The 26,427-nt window shown below is 40.6% G+C and overlaps 3 protein-coding genes across 5 annotated transcripts; 1 reads left to right on the forward strand and 2 right to left on the reverse strand.

Moving 5' to 3' along the window:
* Positions 1-790: 790 nt before the first annotated feature.
* Positions 791-9,535, reverse strand: ubb (ubiquitin B). Its single transcript, XM_062433598.1, has 4 exons — positions 9,464-9,535; positions 7,129-8,735; positions 2,284-2,338; positions 791-1,551 (listed from the first exon to the last, which is right to left on the reverse strand). Exons 2-4 carry the CDS (start codon positions 8,725-8,727, stop codon positions 854-856), a joined length of 2,352 nt encoding a protein of 783 aa, XP_062289582.1. The 5' UTR covers positions 8,728-8,735; positions 9,464-9,535; the 3' UTR covers positions 791-853.
* Positions 9,536-11,482: 1,947 nt separating this feature from the next.
* Positions 11,483-13,229, forward strand: cenpv (centromere protein V). Of its 3 annotated transcripts, none has more exons than XM_062433528.1 (6): positions 11,483-11,661; positions 11,800-11,900; positions 12,033-12,125; positions 12,363-12,432; positions 12,535-12,649; positions 12,963-13,229. In XM_062433528.1, the coding sequence occupies exons 3-6, from the start codon at positions 12,034-12,036 to the stop codon at positions 13,124-13,126; spliced, it is 441 nt and encodes a 146-aa protein (XP_062289512.1). In that variant the 5' UTR covers positions 11,483-11,661; positions 11,800-11,900; position 12,033; the 3' UTR covers positions 13,127-13,229. The 3 variants fall into 3 exon arrangements, with proteins under 3 accessions (XP_062289512.1, XP_062289513.1, XP_062289510.1); XM_062433529.1 differs by having other exon boundaries at positions 11,800-11,895; XM_062433526.1 differs by lacking the exons at positions 11,483-11,661; positions 11,800-11,900 and having other exon boundaries at positions 11,930-12,125.
* Positions 13,230-13,271: 42 nt separating this feature from the next.
* On the reverse strand, positions 13,272-26,289 carry pigl (phosphatidylinositol glycan anchor biosynthesis, class L). Its single transcript, XM_062433525.1, has 7 exons — positions 26,037-26,289; positions 24,928-25,027; positions 17,844-17,934; positions 16,644-16,711; positions 15,775-15,806; positions 14,154-14,287; positions 13,272-13,660 (listed from the first exon to the last, which is right to left on the reverse strand). The coding sequence occupies exons 1-7, from the start codon at positions 26,287-26,289 to the stop codon at positions 13,532-13,534; spliced, it is 807 nt and encodes a 268-aa protein (XP_062289509.1). The 3' UTR covers positions 13,272-13,531.
* Between the last annotated feature and the right edge of the window lie 138 nt (positions 26,290-26,427).

The following is a 26,427-nucleotide window of genomic DNA, read 5'->3' on the forward strand; positions in this document are numbered from 1 at the left end:
CAAAACACCACAAACTCAGCTGAGGATCTGCAGAGCAGTCACTGTGGACTAGAAATTGTATCTATTCAATAATGTAGCAAAAAAGCAGTTTTACAGAGGTCCTGCTGATCTTCACTTATCCACAAATAAAAACAATGCAACCTACATGGGTTGGGTTGTGTAAACTACTGGTAAGCTAGTGACCTCTAGTGGTCGTTTCACTCTCACTAAATGGCCTTTCAATTCTTGCAATCTACTTGACGTTCCTTTTCAGACAGGATTCAGCTCGTAGACAACTGGGGTTAATCAGAACACCTTGATCTATGAGATAGTAAGAATTAATAAGAGCAGTAATCTGTAAAACTGACTAAAATCCTACATTTAAGTTCATATACATAACAAGGCTCTGGGTTTTACTAAATGTAAATACCTCACATTTAGTCTATTCTTGTCAAAGCACTTCAGCAATTTAAGATGGATGCAGTTAAACCAACTGAATTTATTTTGTAAATACATGTAGAATTTTATATTATTTGTTAAATGTGAAAAGCATTAAATTAGACAGAACTATAAATGTTTTTTATGTCATAGTATAAATGTCTAAACCATTGTAATTCTACTTTATATGAATCAAATCAAAATAGTTAAGATTTTTTAAAGCCCATCATTGACTCTTAATTTAACAGGGTAATTTAAGTGATATGAATTCATTTGAAGGCATATTGGTAGCTGAATTATAAAATGGCACCATTACAAAAAAGAAATAAGTTTTATTTTATACAACTGTATTAAAAAGGAAGACACCATAAAATTAAATCTCTCATCTTTTATTGGGTTTGGTCATCATGTAAATCAAGTAAAAACATGGAATCATTTATTGACCACCCCTCAGACGCAGGACAAGATGGAGGGTGGACTCTTTCTGGATGTTGTAGTCGGAGAGGGTACGGCCATCTTCCAGCTGCTTGCCAGCAAAGATCAGCCTCTGCTGGTCTGGGGGAATGCCTTCCTTGTCCTGGATCTTGGCCTTGACGTTCTCAATGGTGTCGCTGGGTTCAACCTCCAGGGTGATGGTCTTACCGGTCAAGGTCTTCACAAAGATCTGCATGCCGCCCCTCAGACGCAGGACAAGATGGAGGGTGGACTCTTTCTGGATGTTGTAGTCAGAGAGGGTACGGCCATCTTCAAGCTGCTTTCCAGCAAAGATCAGCCTCTGCTGGTCGGGGGGAATGCCTTCCTTGTCCTGGATCTTGGCCTTGACGTTCTCAATGGTGTCGCTGGGCTCGACCTCCAGAGTGATGGTCTTGCCAGTGAGGGTCTTGACGAAGATCTGCATGCCACCCCTCAGACGCAGGACAAGATGGAGGGTGGACTCTTTCTGGATGTTGTAGTCAGAGAGGGTACGGCCATCTTCCAGCTGCTTGCCAGCAAAGATCAGCCTCTGCTGATCGGGGGGAATGCCTTCCTTGTCCTGGATCTTGGCCTTGACATTTTCAATGGTGTCACTGGGCTCGACCTCAAGGGTGATGGTCTTGCCAGTAAGGGTCTTCACAAAGATCTGCATGTTTAGACCTATGAAAAATGACAGATCCACGTTACAAATACTTTCATTTAAGATGGCCTACAGCAAAAATTACTTGGTATGCTTATCAGATTAACCAAGAAGGTGTGAAATTCATTTCACCATCCTATTATTAAGTAGTGTATAGCAAATTCTTGATATAACATCTAAATATGTGGTTGTCACTAAAGGATTTCCTTCTGTCCAACGGTTAACATTTTTTAAAGTCATCTGATACATACAACACCTTCATATACCACCACCGTTAAGGTATATTAGTAATTATTTTATTTTCTGATGAGCGATTATAGAGTTGAATCTTACTGTATTCTCGTGAATATACTGGTAGGAAGCCGGTGTTTCGAGCACCAGCGCCATTTTAAAATAAACCATTGTTGTTTGCCTTCGTTTTGTTCAGCTAACGTTACCCAGTAATGGACGACACAGCTAGAAATGTTGTACTATTGTTACCAGTTACCTAACCTTAACACATGTGTTTCACGTTACGGTGTTGTTCAAGTTGACATAAAACATTATTCAGGAAAATGGTTGACAACACTGGCATTATTAATTTAACCTAGCAACGTAATAGGATGTTGTGGTTCACAGCTGTTACCTAGCTGCTCAAAAGGGACAAAAGCGACAGTAGGTAAAATATATAAAAGCTACACAGTGGTGTCAAAACAGAAACAGATCAAATGGAATATTACTGGTAGAAAAAATACAAGCAAAAACGAACGTACTTACAATTTGTTTGGGTTTCACGTCCGGCTTCCCCTCAGAAATACCGCCCTCTGACTGCAGTTGCCAAGGGGACGGGGTAATTTATACTGCACACGTCATCGAGCAATATCCATGCGCTTTTGAAAATAGTTCCCGGTTCTAGTTTATACTATGGGTAAAAACCATAGACTCTATATAAATAATCTTTACATTCATTCCACTGTTAAAACATTGAGTTTAGTTGACTCAATGCAGGTACATATATATGTATCATATACATGAAACTACACCGACAATAATACAGTTTGTTTACAAAATGAACTGTGGAATTAATTGGCGGAAGAAAAATCCTCTGACAATTAATGTAAGCAAACAATGTAAGACGTAATGCAAATGCAAATACCCAGGTGGTAACTAATTAATTCCCACTGCAATATAAATATAAAACTAGCTAGACCGTTTACAATTATTAGTCCTAAAATCTTTAACATAGCCCAGGGGATACTTGCTTTAGTAAGTGCATTGTGAAGCCCTTCACAATACAATTGTTTGGAGCACTAAAGTGCACAAAGGATGAATTGACACATGACTGACATGCGTCATTAAGACAATCGCGTGATGCAGTTAAGAAACACCTGACCCAAGTGGTATATAATCAAGCCGAAAGTAGGTCATTAGTCTGCTAACAAATTAATCAGTTTTTCTTAAAAGGGATTACCAGCTGTTGTGATAACAGAGGTTTTCACCTTCTTCTAGCTGTATCAACCAGGTAGCCTATAAATAATAATCATACAAAACAAGATTAATGATATGGATTAATGTATCTATGAGTAACAAAACCTAAAGTATGTAATTTGACTGGAATTGAAACAATACTAATAGAGGTCAGACCATGCTTGTATGATTCAGTGTTAAAAAGCTGTTTGTAACTGACTAACTAAACTACAAACATGTATTAAGGACATAAAAGCCTGGATGATCTGTAACTTCCTGTTATTAAACTCAGAAAAAACGGAAGTTATTGTGCTTGGCCCTAAACACCTCAGAAACACATGAAACTAATGATATAACTTCTCTGGATGGCATTACTATGGCCTCCAGCACCACTGTAAGGAACCTAGGAGTTATATTTGACCAGGATCTGTCCTTTAATTCCCATATAAAACAAATTTCAAGGACTGCCTATTTTCATCTGCGTAACATTTCAAAAATTAGACACACCCTGTCTCAAAATGATGCTGAAAAACTAATCCTTGCATTTGTTACTTCTAGGCTGGATTATTGTAATTCATTATTATCAGGATATCCTAACAAATCTCTAAAGACTCTCCAACTGGTCCAGAATGCAGATGCACACATTCTGACAAAAACTAGAAAGAGAGATCACATTACTCCCATTTTGGCTTCACTGCATTGGCTTCCCGTAAAATCTAGAATAGAATTTAAAATCCTTCTCCTCACTTTTAAAGCTCTTAATGGTCAGGCTCCATCATATCTTAAAGAGCGTATAGTACCTTATGTACCTACTAGAACACTGCGCTCCCAGCATACAGGCTTACTTGTGGTTCCTATCTCTAAAAGTAGAATGGGAGGCAGAGCCTTCAGTTATCAGGCTCCTCTCCTGTGGAACCATGTCCCAGATTCGGTCCGGAGGTCAGACACCTTCTCTACGTTTAAGAGTAGGCTTAAAACCTTCCTTTTTGATAAAGCTTATAGTTAGGGCCGGACAGGCTTGTCCTGGACCAGCTCCTAGTTTATGCTGCTATAGGCTTAGACTGCCGGGGTACTCCCATGATGCACTGAGCTCCTCTCTCCTCCTCTCTCTCTCTCTATCCATCCATCTATATCCATTAACATTCATGTACTATTAATGCATTCAATAACCTAAACTTCTTCCCCGGAGTTGTCTGTGCTTTCTCGTCTCACAGGTAATCTGGGCCTGTAGACGTCTGGATGACAGAGTCCAGTCCCGGACCTACTAGCTTCAATGTTGATTTTCAATGTGCTTCTCTCTCTCTCCTATTCTTCCTCTCTCTCCTCTCTACCCCAACCGGTCGAGGCAGATGGCCACCCACTTTGAGCCTGGTTCTGCCTGAGGTTTCTTCCTATTAAAAGTGAGTTTTTTCTTGCCATTGTCGCTAAATGCTTGCTCATGTGGGAATGTTGGGTCCCTTAAAATTAAAACCTGAAGAGTACGGTTTAGAACCTGCTCTATGTGTAAAGTGCCTTGAGATAACTTTATTTTGATTTGGCGCTATACAATTAAAGATTGATTGATTGATTGATTGATTGATTGATAAACAGGCCAAGAGCCTGATACTGTTTTGGCCAGCACTAGAGCAGGCAATCACCTACAGATTATAAAACAGGCCCACATGCTACACATACTAGCTAGATTTTTAATTGCCCTTGTTCTGTCAAAATACAGCTTTCCTGTGAAGTTGACTATGTATGAAAATAAAAAAAGGTTTAATTTTCTGCCAATGGTTCTTGCTGATGTTTCGATGTCTTCCTAAACTTAAGCACATAATATATATATATATATATATATATATATTTTTTTTTTTTAAATCCCTCACATGTTCAAATCGCCCAGCTTCAGCATTGTGAGAGACATGTGGGTTCCTTTCTGCTTGCTGACCTCCAGGATATAAAACAGCATGTTTGTATTGGAATCTGATGTGAACATGCTGTACCTTCCCTCCCTCAGTAATACAAACATTCATCACTTTCTTTCTTGGAACCCACAAGTTCACAAAGTCAACTGTTACAGCTGAGGATAAAAACTGCATAGTTAAGCACATTTTCTTCTTTCCTTAAGCTGAAAGCAATTTCAGTCTTAGTGAAAGAGTTTCTTTGTTCTGTACAGTTTGCACGTGCCAGGACCAAACCTTTGATGATGTCACCAAATAGCACCCTGCCATCCATCTGTGAATTAAAATCGAATTGTTTCCCCCAGTTAAGCAAACACTCTTGTGCCAGGTACAGAGCACATCTTTGACCCTCTGAGGGACTGATGTTGATACTTGAATTAACTTGTGGACCAATTTTGGAGATCAGCACTTCTGGCTTGTTTACCCTTTCCCTCCTCATCCTTTTTCTATGTAACACACCCCATAGATGGCGCCACATCTTCATTGATACAAATCCCTTTAATCCTTTATGTGTTCTGTAGACTCAAAAGCTGCTTTGCTCTTCAGTTTCACATTGAACCAGGTTGTTCAGTTTGTAGTAGATCTATACTACTACTACTACTGGGTGTACAGGGCAGTAAGACCACCTTTAAGACTTCACCATTTAGACAAACAGTAATACAATTTAATGCAGCTAACGGCTAATAATATGTTACAAAAAATCAGGTCCAAGTAAAAACTAATTGTTTCTGTTCATAATTTAATTCAGTGATTAGACTCAAGTTCTGTTTATTGTCATTTCTTAGTACTAGCAGTACTGAGTGAAGTGAAATTCCAAAAACAGTGTACTTGCAGAATTAAATGATCTGAACATTCTTAATTACTAAAAACACAAGATTACTAAAAAAAATATATACATAGCAATATGTTAAGCAAGTTCCTGAAACATAATTTAAAGGAATTATATAAACACACAGACAAGTACACACATTTATAAAAGTCTTAAAATAGCAGCAAAGACAAACCTGTGGTAGCGCAGTTAATTTACTGTAAGGCATTTCTGATGCAGTTTGGAGATGTAGCACTTCAAGTCCACTGTCAGTTCGTTGAGGGGTGGGGGAGTTGCAGGTACCAGTGTCCATGTCCAGCAACCCCAGCTACTCCACCAGCTGTTGTGGTCTGATGGTGCAGAGTTGAGGTTGATGAAGAGGGAATTACTCTACTTGACATAGGAGGTTCTTGGGTAATAGTATTGACATTTATGATTTGTTAAATTACTGGTTTTGTTACCTTTCTACACACTAAGCTGCTTGCATACATTTAATGACTGAAGCTATTTGTTAGATTGATAGAAATGGCCTGTAGAATTGTACATATGTAATAATATGGACAGAAAAATCACTCATCAGTAGTTGTACATTTTCTCCAGCAGTTTATAATTTGCTTTAGAAGCCACTAGGTGTCACTAGACTTCAGCCAGTCAACACTAATGTTACCAGAAATGACCATCAACATGCAACCCTGTGATGCTGTTGTTTTAACATTGGTTGTTCAGCATTGGCTCTTCAAATGATTTTGTACTGTAGTAATTTTGTGAAGTCTTCCAGACATTAATGAAACCAATATTTCTACAAATTTGATTAAGCATGAAAAGGCACTTCAAATGTGATTTTTACTAATAGTGTATTTTAGTCTCATAACATAAAGAGGCTAATGAGCCTCAACATATATTTTCTTAGATTGTGAATGAAGTTTTTCACCTAGTTTCCACTCATTTAATCTAAACTAGTAACACACTTGGCTAAATGAATACCCCAGAAATGAATCCCATAAATTAGGATTGCTGCTCATATTTAAGTTTACTACACTATTTGTAAGAAGACAGACAAATACCCCTGTGGCTCACTTGTGCATCCATTACCCTCCCCACTGCAGGTGAAACTAAAGTTAGCATTCAAAGACTCCATTACCATTTTTCAGATACTGTGTGGATATGAAAATCCATAAACCCTGTGTACTGCTATTATACATCTGATCACTGGAATGGGACAAAGAATTAATGACACAAGTTACTTAAGTTTCAACCTTTATTAAGTGAGGCGCATTGAACTTTTGGTCACGTAAAAGTTTGTCATGTAACAACTTTGTAATACAGCATGTATATCATGTCATACATAGCACATTAATTTGAGGAACATAAAATTAAGAACATGGAATCATGAAACACTTTTACTGCCCGCCTCTCAGACGCAGGACAAGATGGAGGGTGGACTCTTTCTGGATGTTGTAGTCGGAGAGGGTGCGGCCATCTTCCAGCTGCTTGCCAGCAAAGATCAGCCTCTGCTGGTCTGGGGGAATGCCTTCCTTGTCCTGGATCTTGGCCTTGACATTCTCAATGGTGTCGCTGGGCTCGACCTCCAGGGTGATGGTCTTGCCAGTGAGGGTCTTGACGAAGATCTGCATGCCACCCCTCAGACGCAGGACAAGATGGAGGGTGGACTCTTTCTGGATGTTGTAGTCGGAGAGGGTACGGCCATCTTCCAGCTGCTTGCCAGCAAAGATCAGCCTCTGCTGGTCTGGGGGAATGCCTTCCTTGTCCTGGATCTTAGCCTTGACGTTCTCAATGGTGTCACTGGGCTCAACCTCCAGGGTGATGGTCTTACCGGTCAGAGTCTTCACAAAGATCTGCATGCCGCCCCTCAGACGCAGGACAAGATGGAGGGTGGACTCTTTCTGGATGTTGTAGTCGGAGAGGGTGCGGCCATCTTCCAGCTGCTTGCCAGCAAAGATCAGCCTCTGCTGGTCGGGGGGGATGCCTTCCTTATCCTGGATCTTGGCCTTGACATTTTCAATGGTGTCGCTGGGCTCGACCTCCAGGGTGATGGTCTTACCAGTGAGGGTCTTCACAAAGATCTGCATGCCGCCCCTCAGACGCAGGACAAGATGGAGGGTGGACTCTTTCTGGATGTTGTAGTCGGAGAGGGTGCGGCCATCTTCAAGCTGCTTGCCAGCAAAGATCAGCCTCTGCTGGTCGGGGGGGATGCCTTCCTTATCCTGGATCTTGGCCTTGACATTTTCAATGGTGTCGCTGGGCTCGACCTCCAGGGTGATGGTCTTACCAGTGAGGGTCTTCACAAAGATCTGCATGCCGCCCCTCAGACGCAGGACAAGATGGAGGGTGGACTCTTTCTGGATGTTGTAGTCGGAGAGGGTGCGGCCATCTTCAAGCTGCTTGCCAGCAAAGATCAGCCTCTGCTGGTCGGGGGGAATGCCTTCCTTATCCTGGATCTTGGCCTTGACGTTCTCAATAGTGTCGCTGGGCTCGACCTCCAGGGTGATGGTCTTGCCAGTGAGGGTCTTGACGAAGATCTGCATGCCACCCCTCAGACGCAGGACAAGATGGAGGGTGGACTCTTTCTGGATGTTGTAGTCGGAGAGGGTGCGGCCATCTTCCAGCTGCTTGCCAGCAAAGATCAGCCTCTGCTGGTCGGGGGGAATGCCTTCCTTATCCTGGATCTTGGCCTTGACATTTTCAATGGTGTCGCTGGGCTCGACCTCCAGGGTGATGGTCTTGCCAGTGAGGGTCTTCACAAAGATCTGCATGCCACCCCTCAGACGCAGGACAAGATGGAGGGTGGACTCTTTCTGGATGTTGTAGTCGGAGAGGGTGCGGCCATCTTCCAGCTGCTTGCCAGCAAAGATCAGCCTCTGCTGGTCGGGGGGAATGCCTTCCTTGTCCTGGATCTTTGCCTTGACATTTTCGATGGTGTCGCTGGGCTCGACCTCAAGGGTGATGGTCTTACCAGTAAGGGTCTTCACAAAGATCTGCATGTTTGCACCTATAGAGAATTCAGATACATTAAATTAGGTATTTCAATAACAACAAAACATCAATAATAATAATAAATATAATTAAAATAATAATTATTATTAGTATTGGTAGTAGTAATAGTTCAGTATTATTTATAACTAATTAAAATAATATTGAAGTACCTTTTAAATGAAAAAAATCTTAAAACCCTTCCTGTTGTAGTATTCTATACTAGTCTAAACTTATAAAAGGACATTAAAATAAAACTGATTTAATTAAAGCTAGATCATTTATCATAAAAAAAAGAGTAATTAAATAGTGGTGAATGAGGGCAGCTGTCGGCAGCTGATCAGCCATTTCAGTCCGAGCGCCATTTTGAGATCATATTGACCTGCCTTTTGTTCGGCTAATGGACGACACTGGAAATGTCGAGTCACTGCTCAAGCTAACATCAGCTAACCTTAAAGCGCTGTCGACGACGATGTCTAACTGAAACCATTGTTTGGCATTAAAGTACATGATCAACCAATATAACATTGAATTTAGCCAATGTATGTACTTCGTTTTATATAATATGTATAGTTAATTTAAGGCGGATATCTACCACTGTTAACGTTAGCCAATGTTATTTTCCTCTGAGGAAAAGCTGTAAAATTAAGGTGCATTTCGCCAAACAAGATATTAACACGTCCAAATTATCGACAGCTTAAACTTTTAACAATCACAAAGCTTTTTAAACGACATATTTATACTTACAATCTAGATACGCAGTAAAATTTTCTGTTGTCTTTTTGCCGAGCTTTCTTCTAGTGAACTTCCGCAGTAGATCTACTGCAGTACACACAACACTGTATTATATACTGGAGTCTGTACACGTCATCTTACTATATTCGTCCGCACCTGAAAGTAGTGCCCATCGATATCTATCACTGTTTAAATGTACAGTTTTATTTTCACTGAAGTATTTAATTCGACAAACACACGGTCATTTATAAACATCAGTCAATGGTTAGTGAAATTAGAGTGTTTGAAAATCGATATTTTGACATATACTGGGCGGCGGAGTAATATATTTTTACACGACGACTCTCGCTCCAGAATTTGCTAGAACCACCACAGCAACAGGAACCTTCCCGGAGCTTCTGATTGGACGGCTGAGTTGTTTGTTTGAGCAGGGATTGGTTGCTGTGTAACAGTAAGTAATGTTTGATGACTATGCTTATGACTGTGAGACTTATTCAAGCATTGCACAAGACACAAAAATCGTGTATAGTTTTAGTGTTGTGTGTATCACCCACATAGTCCCATCTTGCTTCTTTCGAGAGTATTAACCATTTTAGCAATATTAACTCCTCAAATCGAAATTACAGTTCATTCATATAAAGATACAGTGGGGTTCAAAACTCTGAGACCACTTTCCCATGAGAGAGTGGTCTCAGACTTTTGGACCTTATTGTATGTGCAGAAAGGAATTCAGTAACAGATGGAAACGCGCTTGGTAAACATGTGCTACCAGCTGTTGTGACAGCAGGCTAAAGTATTTTAAGCTAAGAGGAAGGAAACACTGCTGTACTGTTTTACCCACTTTATTTCATTTACTTCCAATTAAATAGGCCTTATTAAACAGATCATGTATTTATAGACAACATAGACACCACTGAAAAACATGTAATTTAATAAGCAGAATTTGCTGATACTGGCTAGCTGGCAGACCTACAGAATTAGTCAGGATGAAATACTGTATGGCCTGTCCTGACCTTAGTACTGAAACTGAAACAAATGTTTGAGATAGAGAGACCATATTTAGTAGGCCTTCAGATATAGCTTACTGTTACTTATTTAGCCAACATCAAGTGTTCTGCTAGAGTAAGGCGACTAAATTAATTTTAATAGTTTAATCATGTTTCACTTTGTTCTTTTTCAATCTATTTTCACTGAAATATATAAATAGATATATATAGACATATGTTCAAGTGAAACTAAGCTGTGGATTTGAAATGATATGAATACTTCTTCCCTCATGTAGGCTTTGTTATAGCTTTCTGGCTCAAGCTGAATGACTTCAGCAGTTCATAGTTTGAAGTGTTATATTAGTTTTTGTCTACCTTCCTTGTTAACCACTTGAGAAATGTATCCTGAAGCAGAAGCTGTTACTCTTGTATTGTTGGCGTTACAGGAAATGATCTCGGTCCCGTGAGTGTAAGACGATAACTATGCCTGGCATTATGTGAACGCCCAAGTTATACATGGAAACTCCCTCAAATTTAACACTGCACAGTGACAGCAGAGCTCATCCATAAAGTTAGTCAGAAAGGGATGTTCAGTTATTACGGGGAGTTTTTGTGATATGTTCCTGGAGTGAAGTGACCTAGCAGAATAAACATACTGAGCATCTGAGATTTAGGTCAGTGGTATTCACACTGGATGATAGTGAAAAGTACTGCTGTCTGTGTAACTTCTTTAACAGTAATTTTAAGTACTCACGAGTGATTTGAATCCCCACTTTTAGCTGCTATCATCGTTACAGACAGCTGTTGGACTGTGGCCTACATCAAATCAAAGAGCAAAAGCTCACATAGGTATCTAGGTTTCTATTTGTGGGTCATTGCTATGATACAGCTTGCAGAGTCCAAATTTATGTATTTGGGTCACAACATTATCCCCCTCCTGCACCCTGTCATATGACACCAAACCCGTGATGAACCACACCAGTGCTTTCCAACACAGAGCTGGGCTTCTGGCTGAACTGGTTCAACCTATGAGGAATGTGTTTGTGCAAGTCTGCTGTACTTTGCCCAACCCCTTGCTTGGAATAATTATGGACCGTTCCAGGAAAAACAATCTTAAGCAGGAAACAGGCCCAGCTCAGTGCTATGAAAGCTCACACTATTATCACATGAAATGAAAATGCTCATGACTCCGGACAACAAACCTGATGGTGGCACTTTTTAGAGGTACCCACATTTGAATTGAATTGGCCGATTTGATGACGTCAATACATGTGAATGAGTCAAAGGTGAGAGGTGTTTAATGTCAATGTGACTCTTATCACTGATGGACTCTGATCAGGGTCATTGTGTTTTCTTTGCAAGGGTAAGTTGAACTGTTTTGGGCGGGACGTCCAGTTCCACGTCAACACTTTCCACAACAAACACGTTCCACTGGTTTCACCAGAGCTTCCTGAAAGAGTTGGGTAAAAAAACCCATTCCTTTTCTTTTTCCTGTTGGCAGCAAAATAACAGTTGAAAGGTTTACCACCCCAGAATATTCGTATATGAAGAAAATATCCATTTATCATGATGTTTTCTTTTCTTTTCACCAACAGAATGGATCTTGTGAAACATACCGGTGGCTGCCACTGTGGGGCTGTTAGGTTTGAAGTCTGGAGTTGTCCAGACCTCCATGTTTTTGATTGCAAGTACGGATATTAAACTCAATCATACGTAGTTCAAGATGTTTAATCATCTGAGATTATAAATGTTTATATTACAAAGGTAACACGATTGTAAAATACATTATTTTAAATTAATTATGGTACAAAAAATATATTTCTAAATTTGGGTAAAAAAGCATTAAGCCCTACACATATTTAAAGATATTTCAATGATCAGTACACTTTTTAGCAAACAAAACTGATGTGTGTCTTTTTTTCCAGCTGCAGCATTTGCACAAAAAAACAGAACCATCATTTCATCGTCCCAAAGAAAAACTTCACACTCCTGCAGGTAGGAAACTCTGCTTCTAGCAACATTTTTTCATGTGATTGATCTTAAAAACTCCTCAGAGCATTTTAAACAAATGTTTTGTTCTCTTCTCTCTTTCTCTAGGGGTCAGATAATCTTACCACATACACGTTTAACAGTCACGTTGCGAAACACACCTTCTGTAAAACCTGTGGGGTTCAAAGTTTCTACAGTCCACGCTCCAACCCTGATGGCTTCGGTATGACCGCTAACTGCTGACACAAGACAGTCACACCGTTCTCATGTGTTGTAAACTTGTTTCATCGTCCTGCTGTGTTTACTCCAAACTCTTTCAGCTTTGCTCTTTAATGCCCTACATTTATAGTTTATGTAGACAACATGAATATCATGTTTACAGTAAGGGTTAGATGATATTTATTGAAATTGTGATATCAGGAAACCCGTATTTTGCATTACTGAACAGCCATTTTGTCATTGAAATTTGCTGTAGACAAATGGCTGCTCTGTACATACGCGTACCATTGACCTGTCCCTTGTTGCTTCCTCCCCAGGTGTTGCTCCACACTGTTTGGATCCAGGTACTGTTCGAAGTGTCACAGTGGAGAAGTTTTGTGGGGATAAGTGGGAGGAAAGCATGCAAGCTCACCAGACCATCAGAGACATGTCTAGACATGCAGCAGAGGCACAGCTGACAGAAACAAAACACCACCACTGATACCAGAATCAAGCTTTTATTTCAATCAGCAGTATATCAGAAATACTATACAATATTTTCAACAATCTTTGCAATAATAAAATGAAGAGAAGAAAAACTATAACCATTGGAGACATTCACATTCTTAGTGTTTTAATTATATACAGTGCTATGACTCAAAACAGTAAAGATGTTTCTGTTGCGAAAAAGGCATCAGAAGTTACTAATATTGTCAAATATGGTTTCAAATCATCATTATGGAAAGTGCTTAACATATTCAGGCAACTTTAGCTTAAAAAAGGTATCACAGGAGTCTTTATTTAATGTGCGCAAATCCGCTCATCAGATTTGTAAACAGCTGGTAAATTCACCCCTACCACTGTATTCAAGTAGCTAATGATCAGTGCTTCTGGATGAAATGAACTTTCAGTAGATCTTTAGGTTCTTTGGTCCCTGTGGGATTAATTGGAATGTGTTAATGTACATGTAGCGCGATAAGCTGATGTACAGGTAACGAAACCACAGGAGTTGAGAGCGATGACAAAGCATGGCGGCCTGGCAAAGAAAACAGGGTGATTATATGTTTTTGTAGGAACTCAATGTACAGAGTGTCAAAGTCTAATGATTACTGTAGATTTTTATCTTTATAATATTAGCTTGAGTCCAAGATGAGACATAGTTTCAAACCTTGACACCTCACTTTTAACACTCCTGTTGTCCTTGTATCCATTTTGACCCGGGAGGACAACGGGTGTTAACTCAAAAATGATTGACCATAATTTCAGAAAAATGTGTGTAAAAGAATTGGGTGATAATTTATAAATTTATATGCTTTATAAACAGTCAAACCAGACCAGATCAATTTTGACACAGGTGGACAAAAGTTGCACAGTGGATGGGAAGACAACAGGAGGGTTAACTGAATCTCTGCTCTTTTGCTTCTTCAGCACATGTACGTACCCTTGTTTCAATGTGCTAAAAACACGTGCATAATCTAATAGTGGACAGTGACGTGTCTCGCCAACAAACTGTCTATTTCAAGGCTTACTTTGGCTTGCCTGAAGCCCTCTGAGCCAACAATGCAGCAGAGACAGGAGGGCAGCAGCCAGCTGAGGGGAAGCTCCAAGAAGGAGATGTATTTCCTCAGGAGGCCAACAGTCACCAAGGAGAGCAAACAGCAGTCTGGGAGAGCAGACAGAGACCCAGTTAGTGGTTAATGTTCACAGCAGCAGACAGTTAACTAGGCCAGAGTCTAAGCTGCACACTGTGTCTGGTGCTACTGTAAGGGACTTGACATATAACTAGTAAAACTAGGTAACCCATTGCAAAAAAAACCCACATTGTATTACCAAGCACAGACTTTGATTTTACTAACATTTTCTACAATCTTGTCATGCAACAGGAGTTTGTGGGGCACAAGAGGCTTTAATCTGTTGGCAATGAATAGGGAGTCTTGCTGTACAGCCAGATGAAGAGGCTTTACAATTACAGTGAGCCTAATTCTCTCCAAACTCCTCTGAAGGCCACAGTAAGACTAGTCCCACAGGTGAGGTGTGAACGCCAGGTAATAAATAACCTGTGAGCATTATTGACGACACCCCTGCTGTTTTCACAATCATTCACTGAAGACTTAAAGAGGCCAAGGCAGGCTGGCTCATGTCGCCCTAAATAAAGAGTGCTTTCGTTGTGGCCTCGGGATTGGGATGGTTATGTCTTTCCTGCTATTCTGCAGCCCTGTGCGTGCTTTTAGATCTCATATATGATTAACTATGTGGGCCTGCGGCGCTTGTTTCTTATCATGCTGCCTATTCAAACTTTAATGTGGGTGTGCTCAGAGGACTGGCATGTTTACCAAACGAGCCCTGTTACAACATGTTGCCCCTTCTCTGCCCTACTTTTCCTTTGCTATCCTGTTTTTAAAAAAAACTGCATGAGACACAACCTTACAAAAACACCACAAAATAAGATTTCATTAATTCTGCAGTTTCTAGGATGACATTTAGGGATTCATTTGCATACATTTTGATTATGCCTGGACAGTAAAGATGCCTGCACAGAAAAGAAGGAATATCTGGCAGTATGAAACAACGGACATTTGTTCTTATGTAGTTTGAGGCCGGCGACACAGTTGAGATCAAAACAATAGCATTGCGAATGGTGTTTCAAATATCCAGCTGGCCTCCTGCTGCCACCAGCAGACCAAAACGTATAGAGACAGAAGACTCATGCAGCCTTTTTGAACAGAAGAGGGCGCTGCACATTAACAAAATACCTCATCTGAGCCTTTATTCGCCAGTACTTTCCAGGGTTCTCAATGTGGAAAATGCAAACTGGGGGGGGGGGGGTTATCATGTGAGGAAGTCATTTCTGTCTTGTCTGATTTTTGAAGCTATTTGTATCTTCGATGTGAAGTGATACCTAAAGATGAATAGTTAATAAGGCCTTAGTTCAGTGTGTGTACTCATTGTCATCATTCCTCATTTGCAGATACAGTCAAACCAGCAAAACCAGTTATCTGCTGTTGATGACTTGACTGTTTCTACTGGAGCAAAGGTCACTTTACTTTTTACAAACAACTTTTCTGAGAGTGACTTGCAAATCTACCTACAGTGTCCTGTGATGCTGTAATCACAAAATTATAAAAAAGGGTTAGTTTGTGTCGAACCTACCGTCGGGTATCTGTCCAGTTATAGCGAGGTGGCTGCAGGTGGAGAAAGGAATAATGTTAAACATTGGTACACATTGTTATTGAAGAGATGATACATCTTACCGACATCTTACTGGCAATCTTGACCCAAAAAATAGTGTCAGTGTGTGATATTTAGAATTGCCAATATCTGGTGGTAGCAAAGTCAAGATTTCCACAAACGTGTATCTCACAATAGCTGTGAACAATGACAAAGCTAAACCCAACTGCAGACTCTTGATATTTAGAGAACTGTGAAACTGGCCCTTCTGGCTTCAGTCTAATGGGAATCATGAGATGTGATTTGCAGAGCTTGTATCTTATCAACAGTTGAGGCCCAAAGATTGACAGAGAACTATACAGTCTCATGGGAGGCAGAACAATCATGACTAATACGGTAAACAATTAAGGCATCAGTGCAATATGGGGACAGCAATGTAATCTTCACTTTGCAAAACAAACTCTTTAAAAAAAAAAACCCCAAAAGTCTGATGCAACAGGCTTGGTTGGCCTCTCCAAAACCAGAGCTGCCCTCCCACCCCACCACTTCGGGGACAGGATTTACTGCCGCTCTCCAGGGGCTGTGTTTGGATGACCTCTTAGCTATATGTAACATACTAGTTCGGAAAAACATGGTGTGTGTGTGTGTTTATGTGTGCTTGTGCGTGTGTCTGTTGGTGCGCGCGCGCCTTTGTGGGGAAATATTTTGGAGAGTTGGATGTTGATGTGTGTCTGAAGTGTTGTGCATGTTCCTGGAAGGAGTTTTACGACTGTGGACTGGGCAAGCTGCTGCGTTTTTTTTTAAAGAAAATCTGTTTTTCTGATGGCCAAGCCTTAAAATGCAGTCTGTACCTGACAGCTTTATAGATGGCTGTGTGATTGGCATGGCCGCTCACTCCTCTTCCATCGAAGGTCAGCACCTGAAACAACAAAATATCTCACTGTGTGGGTGAAAAGCCAGAATCTGGATATCTTAAAGTGAGCAAAGGCAAAAACAGAGAGAGAGATTTGTCTTGGGTTAGTGGAAGGCTTTCTGTGTCTGACTGTGGAGCTGCTTGGCAGCTGACAACTGATATTTAAAAGCCTTTTTCTGTGTGCATGCTTGCTCACCAGAGGAAACAAGTGAGAAAAAAAAAATCAGGTCAAAGGGAAAGAAAAAATGCTTGACTAAAGATTTGGCATTTGCTATGCTAAGGCTTATTTTACCATGACTTTGCCTTTGCAATAAAGCATATCCCAACTTGAAAACTATGAGTCTATCGTTCTTGCTGCCTTATATACAGAAAAACAAGGTATAGTGAAGACTGAGGGAGGTTAAAGAAACAGCATTATTCTGTTTAAGAGTATGAAAATGAATTACTTCTCAGATCCAGTTGTTGTTGTCACGTCCGTGCGTTTTTTTCCAGCTTATATTTGTTAGAGGATGTTTATGTGTGACTGACATGATTCTCTAGCCTACTTTTTGCTAGTGAGCCTGACAGGATGGGAGGAGATGGTGTACTTGTTTGTCGTCTTTGATACCAAAAGGAGATCAGCAAATATAAGATAGGAGAAGTACTGACTTCACTTCTCAATCATCTGTAAGGAACTGTGGAGTTTTATAGCTGTACTGTTGGTCGGAGCCCATTCACTATTTTTAACCTTGCTCGGATAAACTGGTTAAAATAAATCTTTAAATTTGCAACATTCCCATTAGCTAATAGTGCGGAACTTGCACTGGGGCTGATAAGAATCTCTCTGTAAACACAGAAATTGAATCCAATCCATCCTTTCTACTGCAGCACGGGGCCACTTCCCCTGGCTTTTTCGAGAGGCTCAAAATAAAGTCTGGGTTTGAACAAAAAGAACAGGCAGCTGACAGGATTATTACACAGACTGCGGTGAAACTGGGATAATGAGTTAGGAAACTGTGGTGCCAAAACATACGGTAAACACAAAACAAAACAATACGCAGATTTCTTACACACAATGGCAGGGAAATTGTGTGTCAACGTCAAACAGGAAATGACAGAAAAGCCACTGCTTTGAAAAAAAGCACAGAGCGGAGCGTACCATGTTGACAGAGAGAGCTCTTATGTGTTTCGCAATAACAGAGGAGACCAAGGAGACGCTCCATTCTGCTTTGGGATCATCTGGAAGATTTCTGGAGGGGAAAAAGAAAGAAAGGGACTCTTGATTATCTGCACAGTTAGAGTAATATTACAGCAGTGTTTCACAGAGATACAGCAGTGCATCGTGTCTGCATTGTGACCTCGCTCGAACTGAAATCGTGCAACACAACAGAAACCAGCTGGATGTTTCTGAAGCCGAGCAGTCTTATTCCATTCCCATCAGCAGATATCTGCGCAGTGTAGCTTTGACCCAGCATTTGCAAGAGGGCGAGGGAGTGCTGGGAAGCGCGGAGGTTAAGGGTGGAGACAACACAGAGCGCACATCAAACATGCAAACCCAATATCTCGGCCTACTAAACATGCATATAATCCCTTTTTGGCAAGAATAAAAGAAAAATTCAACCCCCTCAGTTTATAATTAAAACTTTGCTCTTTGGTTGTTCAACTTTCACCCTGAACTCAAGAGAAATCATCCAGCTGGTCCGGTTCACACAGTTCACACACACAACTAAAACAAAGTCCTAAGTGTTTCAATTCAAGTGGAACAAATCTATTTTTCTCTCCAGCTATCGTTTCTCTGCTCTATGTTGATCAGAAACACAACAGACAAGGGAGAGTGACATCACTGGATGCAGATGGACTAATGCTAAACTGTTGGGGTGCAGTGTTGACAAGATAAGGAGAAAGATCAATGGCGTGACGTGTTGTTGTACACTTGGACATGGGTGGCGCGAGTGTCAGTGCTAGCGTGCATGTGTACGTATATGTAAGTGCATGAAGTAGGGGTAGGAATGGGGAGTGGATGGGGGGGCGTGACAACTGTTGTTCCCCTCCCCTTAGTTGCAAACAATAAGCCATGACAGTCAAGCTTGTTGAGGGAAGTGATGGATTATGGCCACAAATCTATTGGGTGCCCGTGATGTGAGGGTCAGGCTTTGGTGTAAGGGGTGAGGTGTCGGGGTCGGCTATGTTAAAAGGGAGGATGGGCGGAGGGTCGGGGGTTCAGAGATAGTTTAAAACTGTCTGTCATCGAGTGAATGCACTGCTGTGACACTCTGATACCAGTGACCTACATATCATACGGGTATTGCAGGGCTAAGCGATATGGCTAAACATTACAACAACAATTATTCACCAAACTCTTTACCATTCATGATTTTAACTCCCCCCCCCCCCCCACCCCCCCCCCCCCCTTCCTATTAAAAACAAAAAGAACGAATGAGACTATATACTATCAACTTATCAAATAGTCTGCCTATGTGTGCAATAACAGGTGCTCAAGAATAACAAATCACTGCTGTTACATTGAGTTTGTCTTTTGGTGAAATTCTGTTTGTTGGATCAGGACAGCACTCTGAAATTGTATCTTACCTAAACCGATGTTAAATTCAGTCTCTGTTAATAAAACACTGATCTGATGTCCTCATTTCTATCTGCTTTAGACTATTAAAAAATAAGTTGAGGATTTAGTGAGAATTCAGCCAAATTGCATGAATATTAACTACCATTATATCATGCTGCGTTCACAGCTCGGCTCCCCTGTAGCTCTATCTGTGCCGTTAATGTTACATGCTTTTCCCACTGTTGCATTTATTCATTTATTATTTTAGACATTTCGCCTTGCCAACCGTAACTAAGCAAAAGCCTACAGGGAGGGAGGAAGAAAAATGAACAAAAGATATAAGACACCTGACCTTTCTGAGGCAGGATGCAGGCTGAGTGTCAGCTTCGCCATGGCAACGGTGCAAAATGTCCTCAAGTAACCTCCCCAGCTCCCCTTTGTAGCTTTGCATGTGGATGTCTAATTGCTTGCAGGCATCTGTATGCAGTTGCTGAACTTTGGCCCAGTAAGGGGATTCTGTGTGTGTGTATGTGTGAGAGAGGGAGTGTGTGAGTCAGGGAAACAGAGAGAGAGAGATGGAGAGAGAGAGAGAGGGAGGGAGAGATAGAGAGAGAAATAGAGAGAGAGAGAGGGCTTGTTTAGTCTGGTCACATGGACCACAGGCCTGTGAAACTGCCAGACTTCTGTCCACACAGTCAGATTATATGTCCTGCTGTGAACGGCTGAGATGCCTCTACATGCTGACAGTACGCCCACAGTATCCCAGTGTCATACAGCAGCTACGACTGGTGTAATAACACAGATACATGCATGTTTCACTATTGATTTACTGACATTTAGGTTCTTGCCAGTATTCACTGATGTTGCGGTAATAAACTGTTATGGAAATAACCAGGGAAGCAATGCTAATAAATGTTAGACTTATTTTGAAAGTCAGTTGTGCAGAAAAACAGCAATCTAACATGGCAAAATTACAGTTTACTGCTGGCTGCGAGATTTAGTAAATGAGGGAAAAAGCAACTGTTTGACTATGCTGAAGGCAGAGTGTGGTGACAAATGTATCTGGGATAAAAGCACAGCCAGAGGTCAGTGGCAGGTCTGGAACATCTCACCGCTATTTACCACGCCCTGCCATGTGCTTATAAATCAGCTAGGGCTATTTTTTACCACTGATCAATGTATATTTAAAACCCCAGTGTGTGGGGATAGACAACAAATCCGTCTTTTTTTTCTAGAAACTGGTGCTGAGCTCTGTTTACACTTCCCCATGGTGAATTCATCCCAAAATTAAAAAAACTAAAGCTTTTCTGATTGTGATTTACCTCTGAGCAAAGAAAAGTGTATGTTCTTCATCAAGGACATAGTCAAATTATTCATTTCAAAACTGAAAATTTGGGAGTGAGGCTTCGGCTCAGTCTGATGGATAATGTAACGAAGAAGTGACACGGTTGGATTTGTGCAGTGAGCAGCTATAATCGAGTCCGGGGAGCAGACAGAGGTCAAGCCAGTGCAAGTGGAGAGGCAGCAGAGCGTGCTCAGATCGAGCTTGATCACAAAGGCCCCAACATGCACTGGGGCCCCAGATACTGTCAACACAGCTGTCCTATTCAGTGAGCATTAAAGGAAAAATCCAATTTAGAAACAGAATTCATGTGTTATTCCCGCCATCTTGGAGAGTGAGGCTGTAGTTGTTGAGTGAGCAAGTCTCACCCAGAACTTTTTTTTTTTTTTTTTTTTTTTAAATGACCCGCACTGTGCGCCTGACTTTTGTTTTGAAGTTGACACTAAAGCTTGAATGCACAATATGAAAAAAAGAAATGCAAATATTGTTCATTTGAAGTTTAACTGCTTGACACAAGATGTCTCCTGCTTCACTGTAAACTCCATTCTCAGTGATGGTGCACTGGAGGCTTCAAGTTTCCACATCACACTTGTGTTAAGTTGCATACTGGCCCACGATTGGCTCCAAAGTAGATTCTGGTGTCACAAATCCTGCTTGTAGGTAAAGGTAAACTTTCCACTTTCAGTAGATGAATGTAAAAAACTCTGCACATACATCATACTGTGAGTGGAGGGGGAAAATCCTCAAACCTGTGATGTCATTCTTATTGTATGAAGACAATAATGAATTCTTGTAACGAGATGGTTTGTATCAGAAATAGTCATAAGTTTATTCACTACCAGGATTACATTAATTTGAACAAGGCCAGGATTCTAAGTGTCATTACAAGAACAAATGACTCATTAAAAGAAATTCCTATAACACTGAAGACAAAGCCTGTGACGCTAAGTGAAACGTCCAACTTTGTAGCCAGTGAGAAGAGTCAATGAGTAAAACCCAGCTTGGTAACCAAACTCCAAGTAAAAATCCCAGTTCTTTAGGAGAGGTGCTTATTGTTGTTTTATTGTTTCAGGCTTGACATTATCTTTAAAAAAACAAAAACAAACAACTACCAATACAATAGAGATTTGTCTGGAGGTCAACACAGGCAGGGTACTGCAGCTACTGTGCATGAGCTCCTTTCACCTCCAGTCATTATCGTCTAACCCTGCATTCATCACCACTCGGCATGGTGACAGTGTGGTGATTTAGTCTCCGTACAGCATTCATTTTCCAAACGACTGAAACTTTACAGGGCCACTTTCACACAGATACAAAAACAGAAGACATTACTGCTGTGTGAATCCAAACCGATATTTTTTTTAAAATATCAGTCGCCTCATTCAAAACAGAGCGGTAGACTCATAAAACCAAAGCTGTTGTCAGCAAGAAAATATAGGAAATAATGAGGTATGAAATTGAACTTTGCAGCTATTTTAAGACAAAACAATCTTTGAGATATTTAATGGACCTTGAAATAATTTGTCTGGGGCTCTTTTTTCCGTTAACAATTTTTTAATTTCCTAACAAATTTACACAATGATACTGGCACGTTAGAGGGACGTGTATATGGACGTGTGGTGAAGGAGAAAGATGAGATCCATAGCTTGTAAAAGATTGATGGGGAATTGTATAGTGATGTTAATGACTTTTTTACAACATTTTCATGTACATAAACAAATCTAATCTGTTCATCCAATTTGATCTTAATGAGTTTATTCAAAATGTTGGAAATATCTCTCAGTCTTATCACGCAGCAGCACAAAGTAGAGCCTCCAAAATGACCATTTAGTTAAATCAACAACTCTCCTACAGATTCAACAAAAACTGACCTTGATGAAGGGAGGATTTATTGCAGGGTTGTAAATACTGTGTAAATTAAACTGAGAAGGCCTTTTCTTTCTATTCAAAAAGTAACCTCAAAGAATAGATGGTTACAATTCTACTGTTCTGCTCCACTATTGTGCATTCGAGCTGCGAACATGGAAAAAAAAGAAGAACTGGCCACCAACTGCTGCACTGCATCTATTTTCTTTCTTTTTGTGCAGAATCACACGGCCAGAAAAGAAAAACAGAGAGAGGTCAAGTCAAGGATGTACATCTGCACATACTTGGGCAAAGAAGGTTAAGAGAAGAGCCAAAGTGTGGCTAGCCATGTACACACACACACACACACACACACACACACACACACACACACACACACACACACACACACACACACACACACACACACACACACACACACACACACACACACACACACACACACACACACACACACACACACAAAGAGAAAAACAGTTTGGAATGACCTACATTAGCAGTGCTCGGTGCACTGCCAAAACGTATCCCACAGTCCTTGGCAGTTGGCTTCAGCAGACATGGACAGACTAGGAGGGGAGGGAGAGAGGGGAGAGAGAGGGGGGAGAGAGAGAGAGAGAGAAAGACAGAGAGAGAGAGAGGGAGAGAGAGAGAGAGAGAGAGAGAGAGAGAGAGAGAGAGAGAGAGAGAGAGAGAGAGAGAGAGAGAGGGGGGCGGAGAGTAAGCGGGGCTGGGGTGGGGGTGGGGGGGGGGGGGGGGGGGTCTCAAAGTGCTGATTAGGTGTGTGTTTTGGGCAAACAACAGAATACAAAGAAAGGGAAAATGGGCTACACTCCAGTTCAGCAGAAGTGCAGACAGCACTAAGATCAAAGTTCAGCTGTATACTGTTTGCACAAGATGATAAAACGGTGTAGTCTGTGTGTGTGTGTGTTTAAAAAAAAAAATACACACACACACATACACACACTAGCAATGTTCTCTAGGGCAGACAACCTGGGCACGCTGCCAGCTTATTACTGTGAGTTCCAGGTTAGTGCCAGAGTTCATGCAGCTCTCCTGGTGAACCAACATGTAGAGACTCACATGTAGGCAGCCTGGAGCTTCTCAGAAACTGCTAACATTTTCAAGAGAAGCTGCAAGGTTTGATCCAGACACACACACACACACACACATACACACACAAAAAGAAAGAAAGAAAAAAGAACACCCCCACCACATCACCTTTAACCACTACTTTCTCTGTAACTTGACCTTGCCAATAACCAGAGCCGGGAGACTGGATGTCTTACAGCAGCATCAACAACATAACAAAAACAGCAGAATATACTAGGAAACTGAAGAAGAGCCATTTGAACAGCATTCATTGAGGGGTCTCACTTCTACTCCCTGCTTTAAATGTAAAATGTCTAGGAGTGTTTATTTTAATTTGGTGACATTTACAGCCTCTTTGAAAGAACAACAGGTGTGTCTGTGCATGATTAAAGGCATTTTATGGTGATAAAAATATTTGAACAAATGAATATTATACTTAAAAATCTCTTTCCATTTGCAGAAAAAAAATCCTTATCATGTATTTGCTTCAGTAATTCTTTGTTGTATGTGGTCCTGGTCATTCAACTTATTTTCCTACACAGCTCTACAGGAGTATAGTTGGGGAACTATTGACAATACAAGAAACACTGATAAAAAAGTGGATTATGTAACTCCAAATTGACCTAAAAACTAGTTTTCAGCAAATCTGAGATGCCCGGCTGAGCGGCTACTGATGATGAATGAGAGGCCAAAGATTAATAGTTAAATTTAGTAGTGAAGAGGAAAAAGATGTCACTTGACTAATAGATAATTAGAAATATTGTTAACCAGCCTTATTTATGACTATGACTATGACTAAGAGCTTAGTGTAAACATTACAGGCAGAATAATTAAGCAAAACTTATTTCACTTGTACTGTTTTGCTTGTAAAATAAGTTGCAAACAAAAAAAACTGTTAATTTTAATATTAATTTGAAAACTTGCTTTTCTATACATTTTAAAGACAGATATACTGCATAAATAGATAGATGTCATGCTGGAATTGTAAAGCTTTTGGGGGGGCTGTGTGTCCCACAGGGCAGACCAATCAATGAGGCATACTCATTTATTTCCCCTGTGACACAGCGAGGTAATACATCAGGACAGGCTGGATCAGCTCTGTTGTAGTGAGAATGGAAGGACAGGGGTTTGCGGTCAACTCTCTTTTTGTTCTGATCTAACGGTGGGGTGGTGGGGTGGTGGGGAGGGAATGGTTTCCAACAGGCAGAAATGTTGAGACCAGACTCCTGAGCTGAAGTTTGTTTTTTACAATTAGGTTGAAATCACAGAGTCAGCAATGCACATGTACGGTTTAAAAATATGTGAAACACAAACCTGAATTTTAAATAGCACACAATATTGTAAGTAATAAGTAATTTTTAGATTGTGTGTAAAATGGCTGCTTACTTATGGTCTGTTATGGTGACTCTGGAGGCTGGTATCCCCAACACGGCACAGCTGTCGAGAAGTTCCTGCTTACGTCGAGCTCCTTGATTGTAGTAGTTTCCTGTTTGATATTTAGGGAACAAGTTAGGCTGTAGATGTGCTGTCATAGTGCTTCATTATTCCGAAGCATATTTTCTTTAGCTGTGTTAAGATGATCTTCCAACATCAGCTGATCTGGATCTGTATTAAATCCAGTGCTCCACACATGTGAAATGTTAATTATATTCAGTTAAGCACTTCAATGGATATTGGATATTGAGATGACGCTGAAGTTAGCTTCTGATTCAGAGTTAAGGGAAAAGTTTTGTCACCACTTCAATTTATGAAAGAGTGTTAGACATTGTAGCAAAGACTTTAACAATGTTTATACCCACTTTCAGATTGGTGAAACCTTTACTTTGCTTGTAAAAACTGAAAAAAGGGTGATTTCACTGATATTTTACCCATCCAGAACCCGTTCAGGTCCAAATAAAAAAACACTAAACTACTTAGACATGTCAAATCTGGACTACATTTAAAAAGATGCTCAGGAGAGTCATTGAATCACACTTTCAGATTTATGAAACCTCTATTTTGCTTATATAAACAGAAAACAGGGTGATTCTCCCAATCCAGACCATATTAGACCAGGTCCAGATAAAAAAACACTCAACAATGATAATGATGATAATAATAATAATGATATAGGCCAGATTTGACAGGCTTTAGTTTAGTGGTCTAATGCGGTCTGAATGATGAAATAGTGAAATCGCCCTTTTTTAGTTTTAATAAGGAAAATAAAGATTGCATAAATGTTGAAGTAGGTCTACACATTATTAAGGCTTTTGCTACGATGTGCAACACTTTTTCGTACGTGTAAGTGGTGAAACAGACAACTCAGCCAATAAATATCTTTATTTATGTGTCCCTTAACTTAAATGATGTTTTGTCACCTGTTTTCTATGAACTCACTTGACTAAATCACGCAATAATAATAGCAAACGGTGGTTAGCAGCAAGCCACTCGACTAATGATTCCCTCCATAACTTTGTATGAATTTGTTAAGCTGAGGAGAGATAACCACACCGTACCTTCAGATAAACACAGCACATGAACTCTGGCCTTTAACTCCACCAGTCGGATCACTGTTGGCGCGAAGAACATGCACTCATCATCCGGATGAGCCGTTACGAGCAGGGCTGTGACGTCAGCGCCGTCAGTCTCTGACGTCATGTTCGTTACTCGTTTCAACGACTTCAACAATGTCAGCCGGTGTCGATGAAAAATTGATTTTATCCATAAAAGGAAGGATAAAAGTATCAACGCAGCCAGGTAAATACCCATTATTTTGACCGACACCGTAAACACTCCGTGTGTAGACAAACAATCTTACATGTAAATGGTTCCACATGTTTAAAAAGCCAAAACATGCAGCCTAGTTTGATATAGTTGACCATTTCATCAACGAATGCAATAGGTAAA

Source organism: Scomber scombrus, chromosome 14 (assembly GCF_963691925.1).
Source record: "Scomber scombrus chromosome 14, fScoSco1.1, whole genome shotgun sequence".
NCBI lineage: Eukaryota > Metazoa > Chordata > Actinopteri > Scombriformes > Scombridae > Scomber > Scomber scombrus.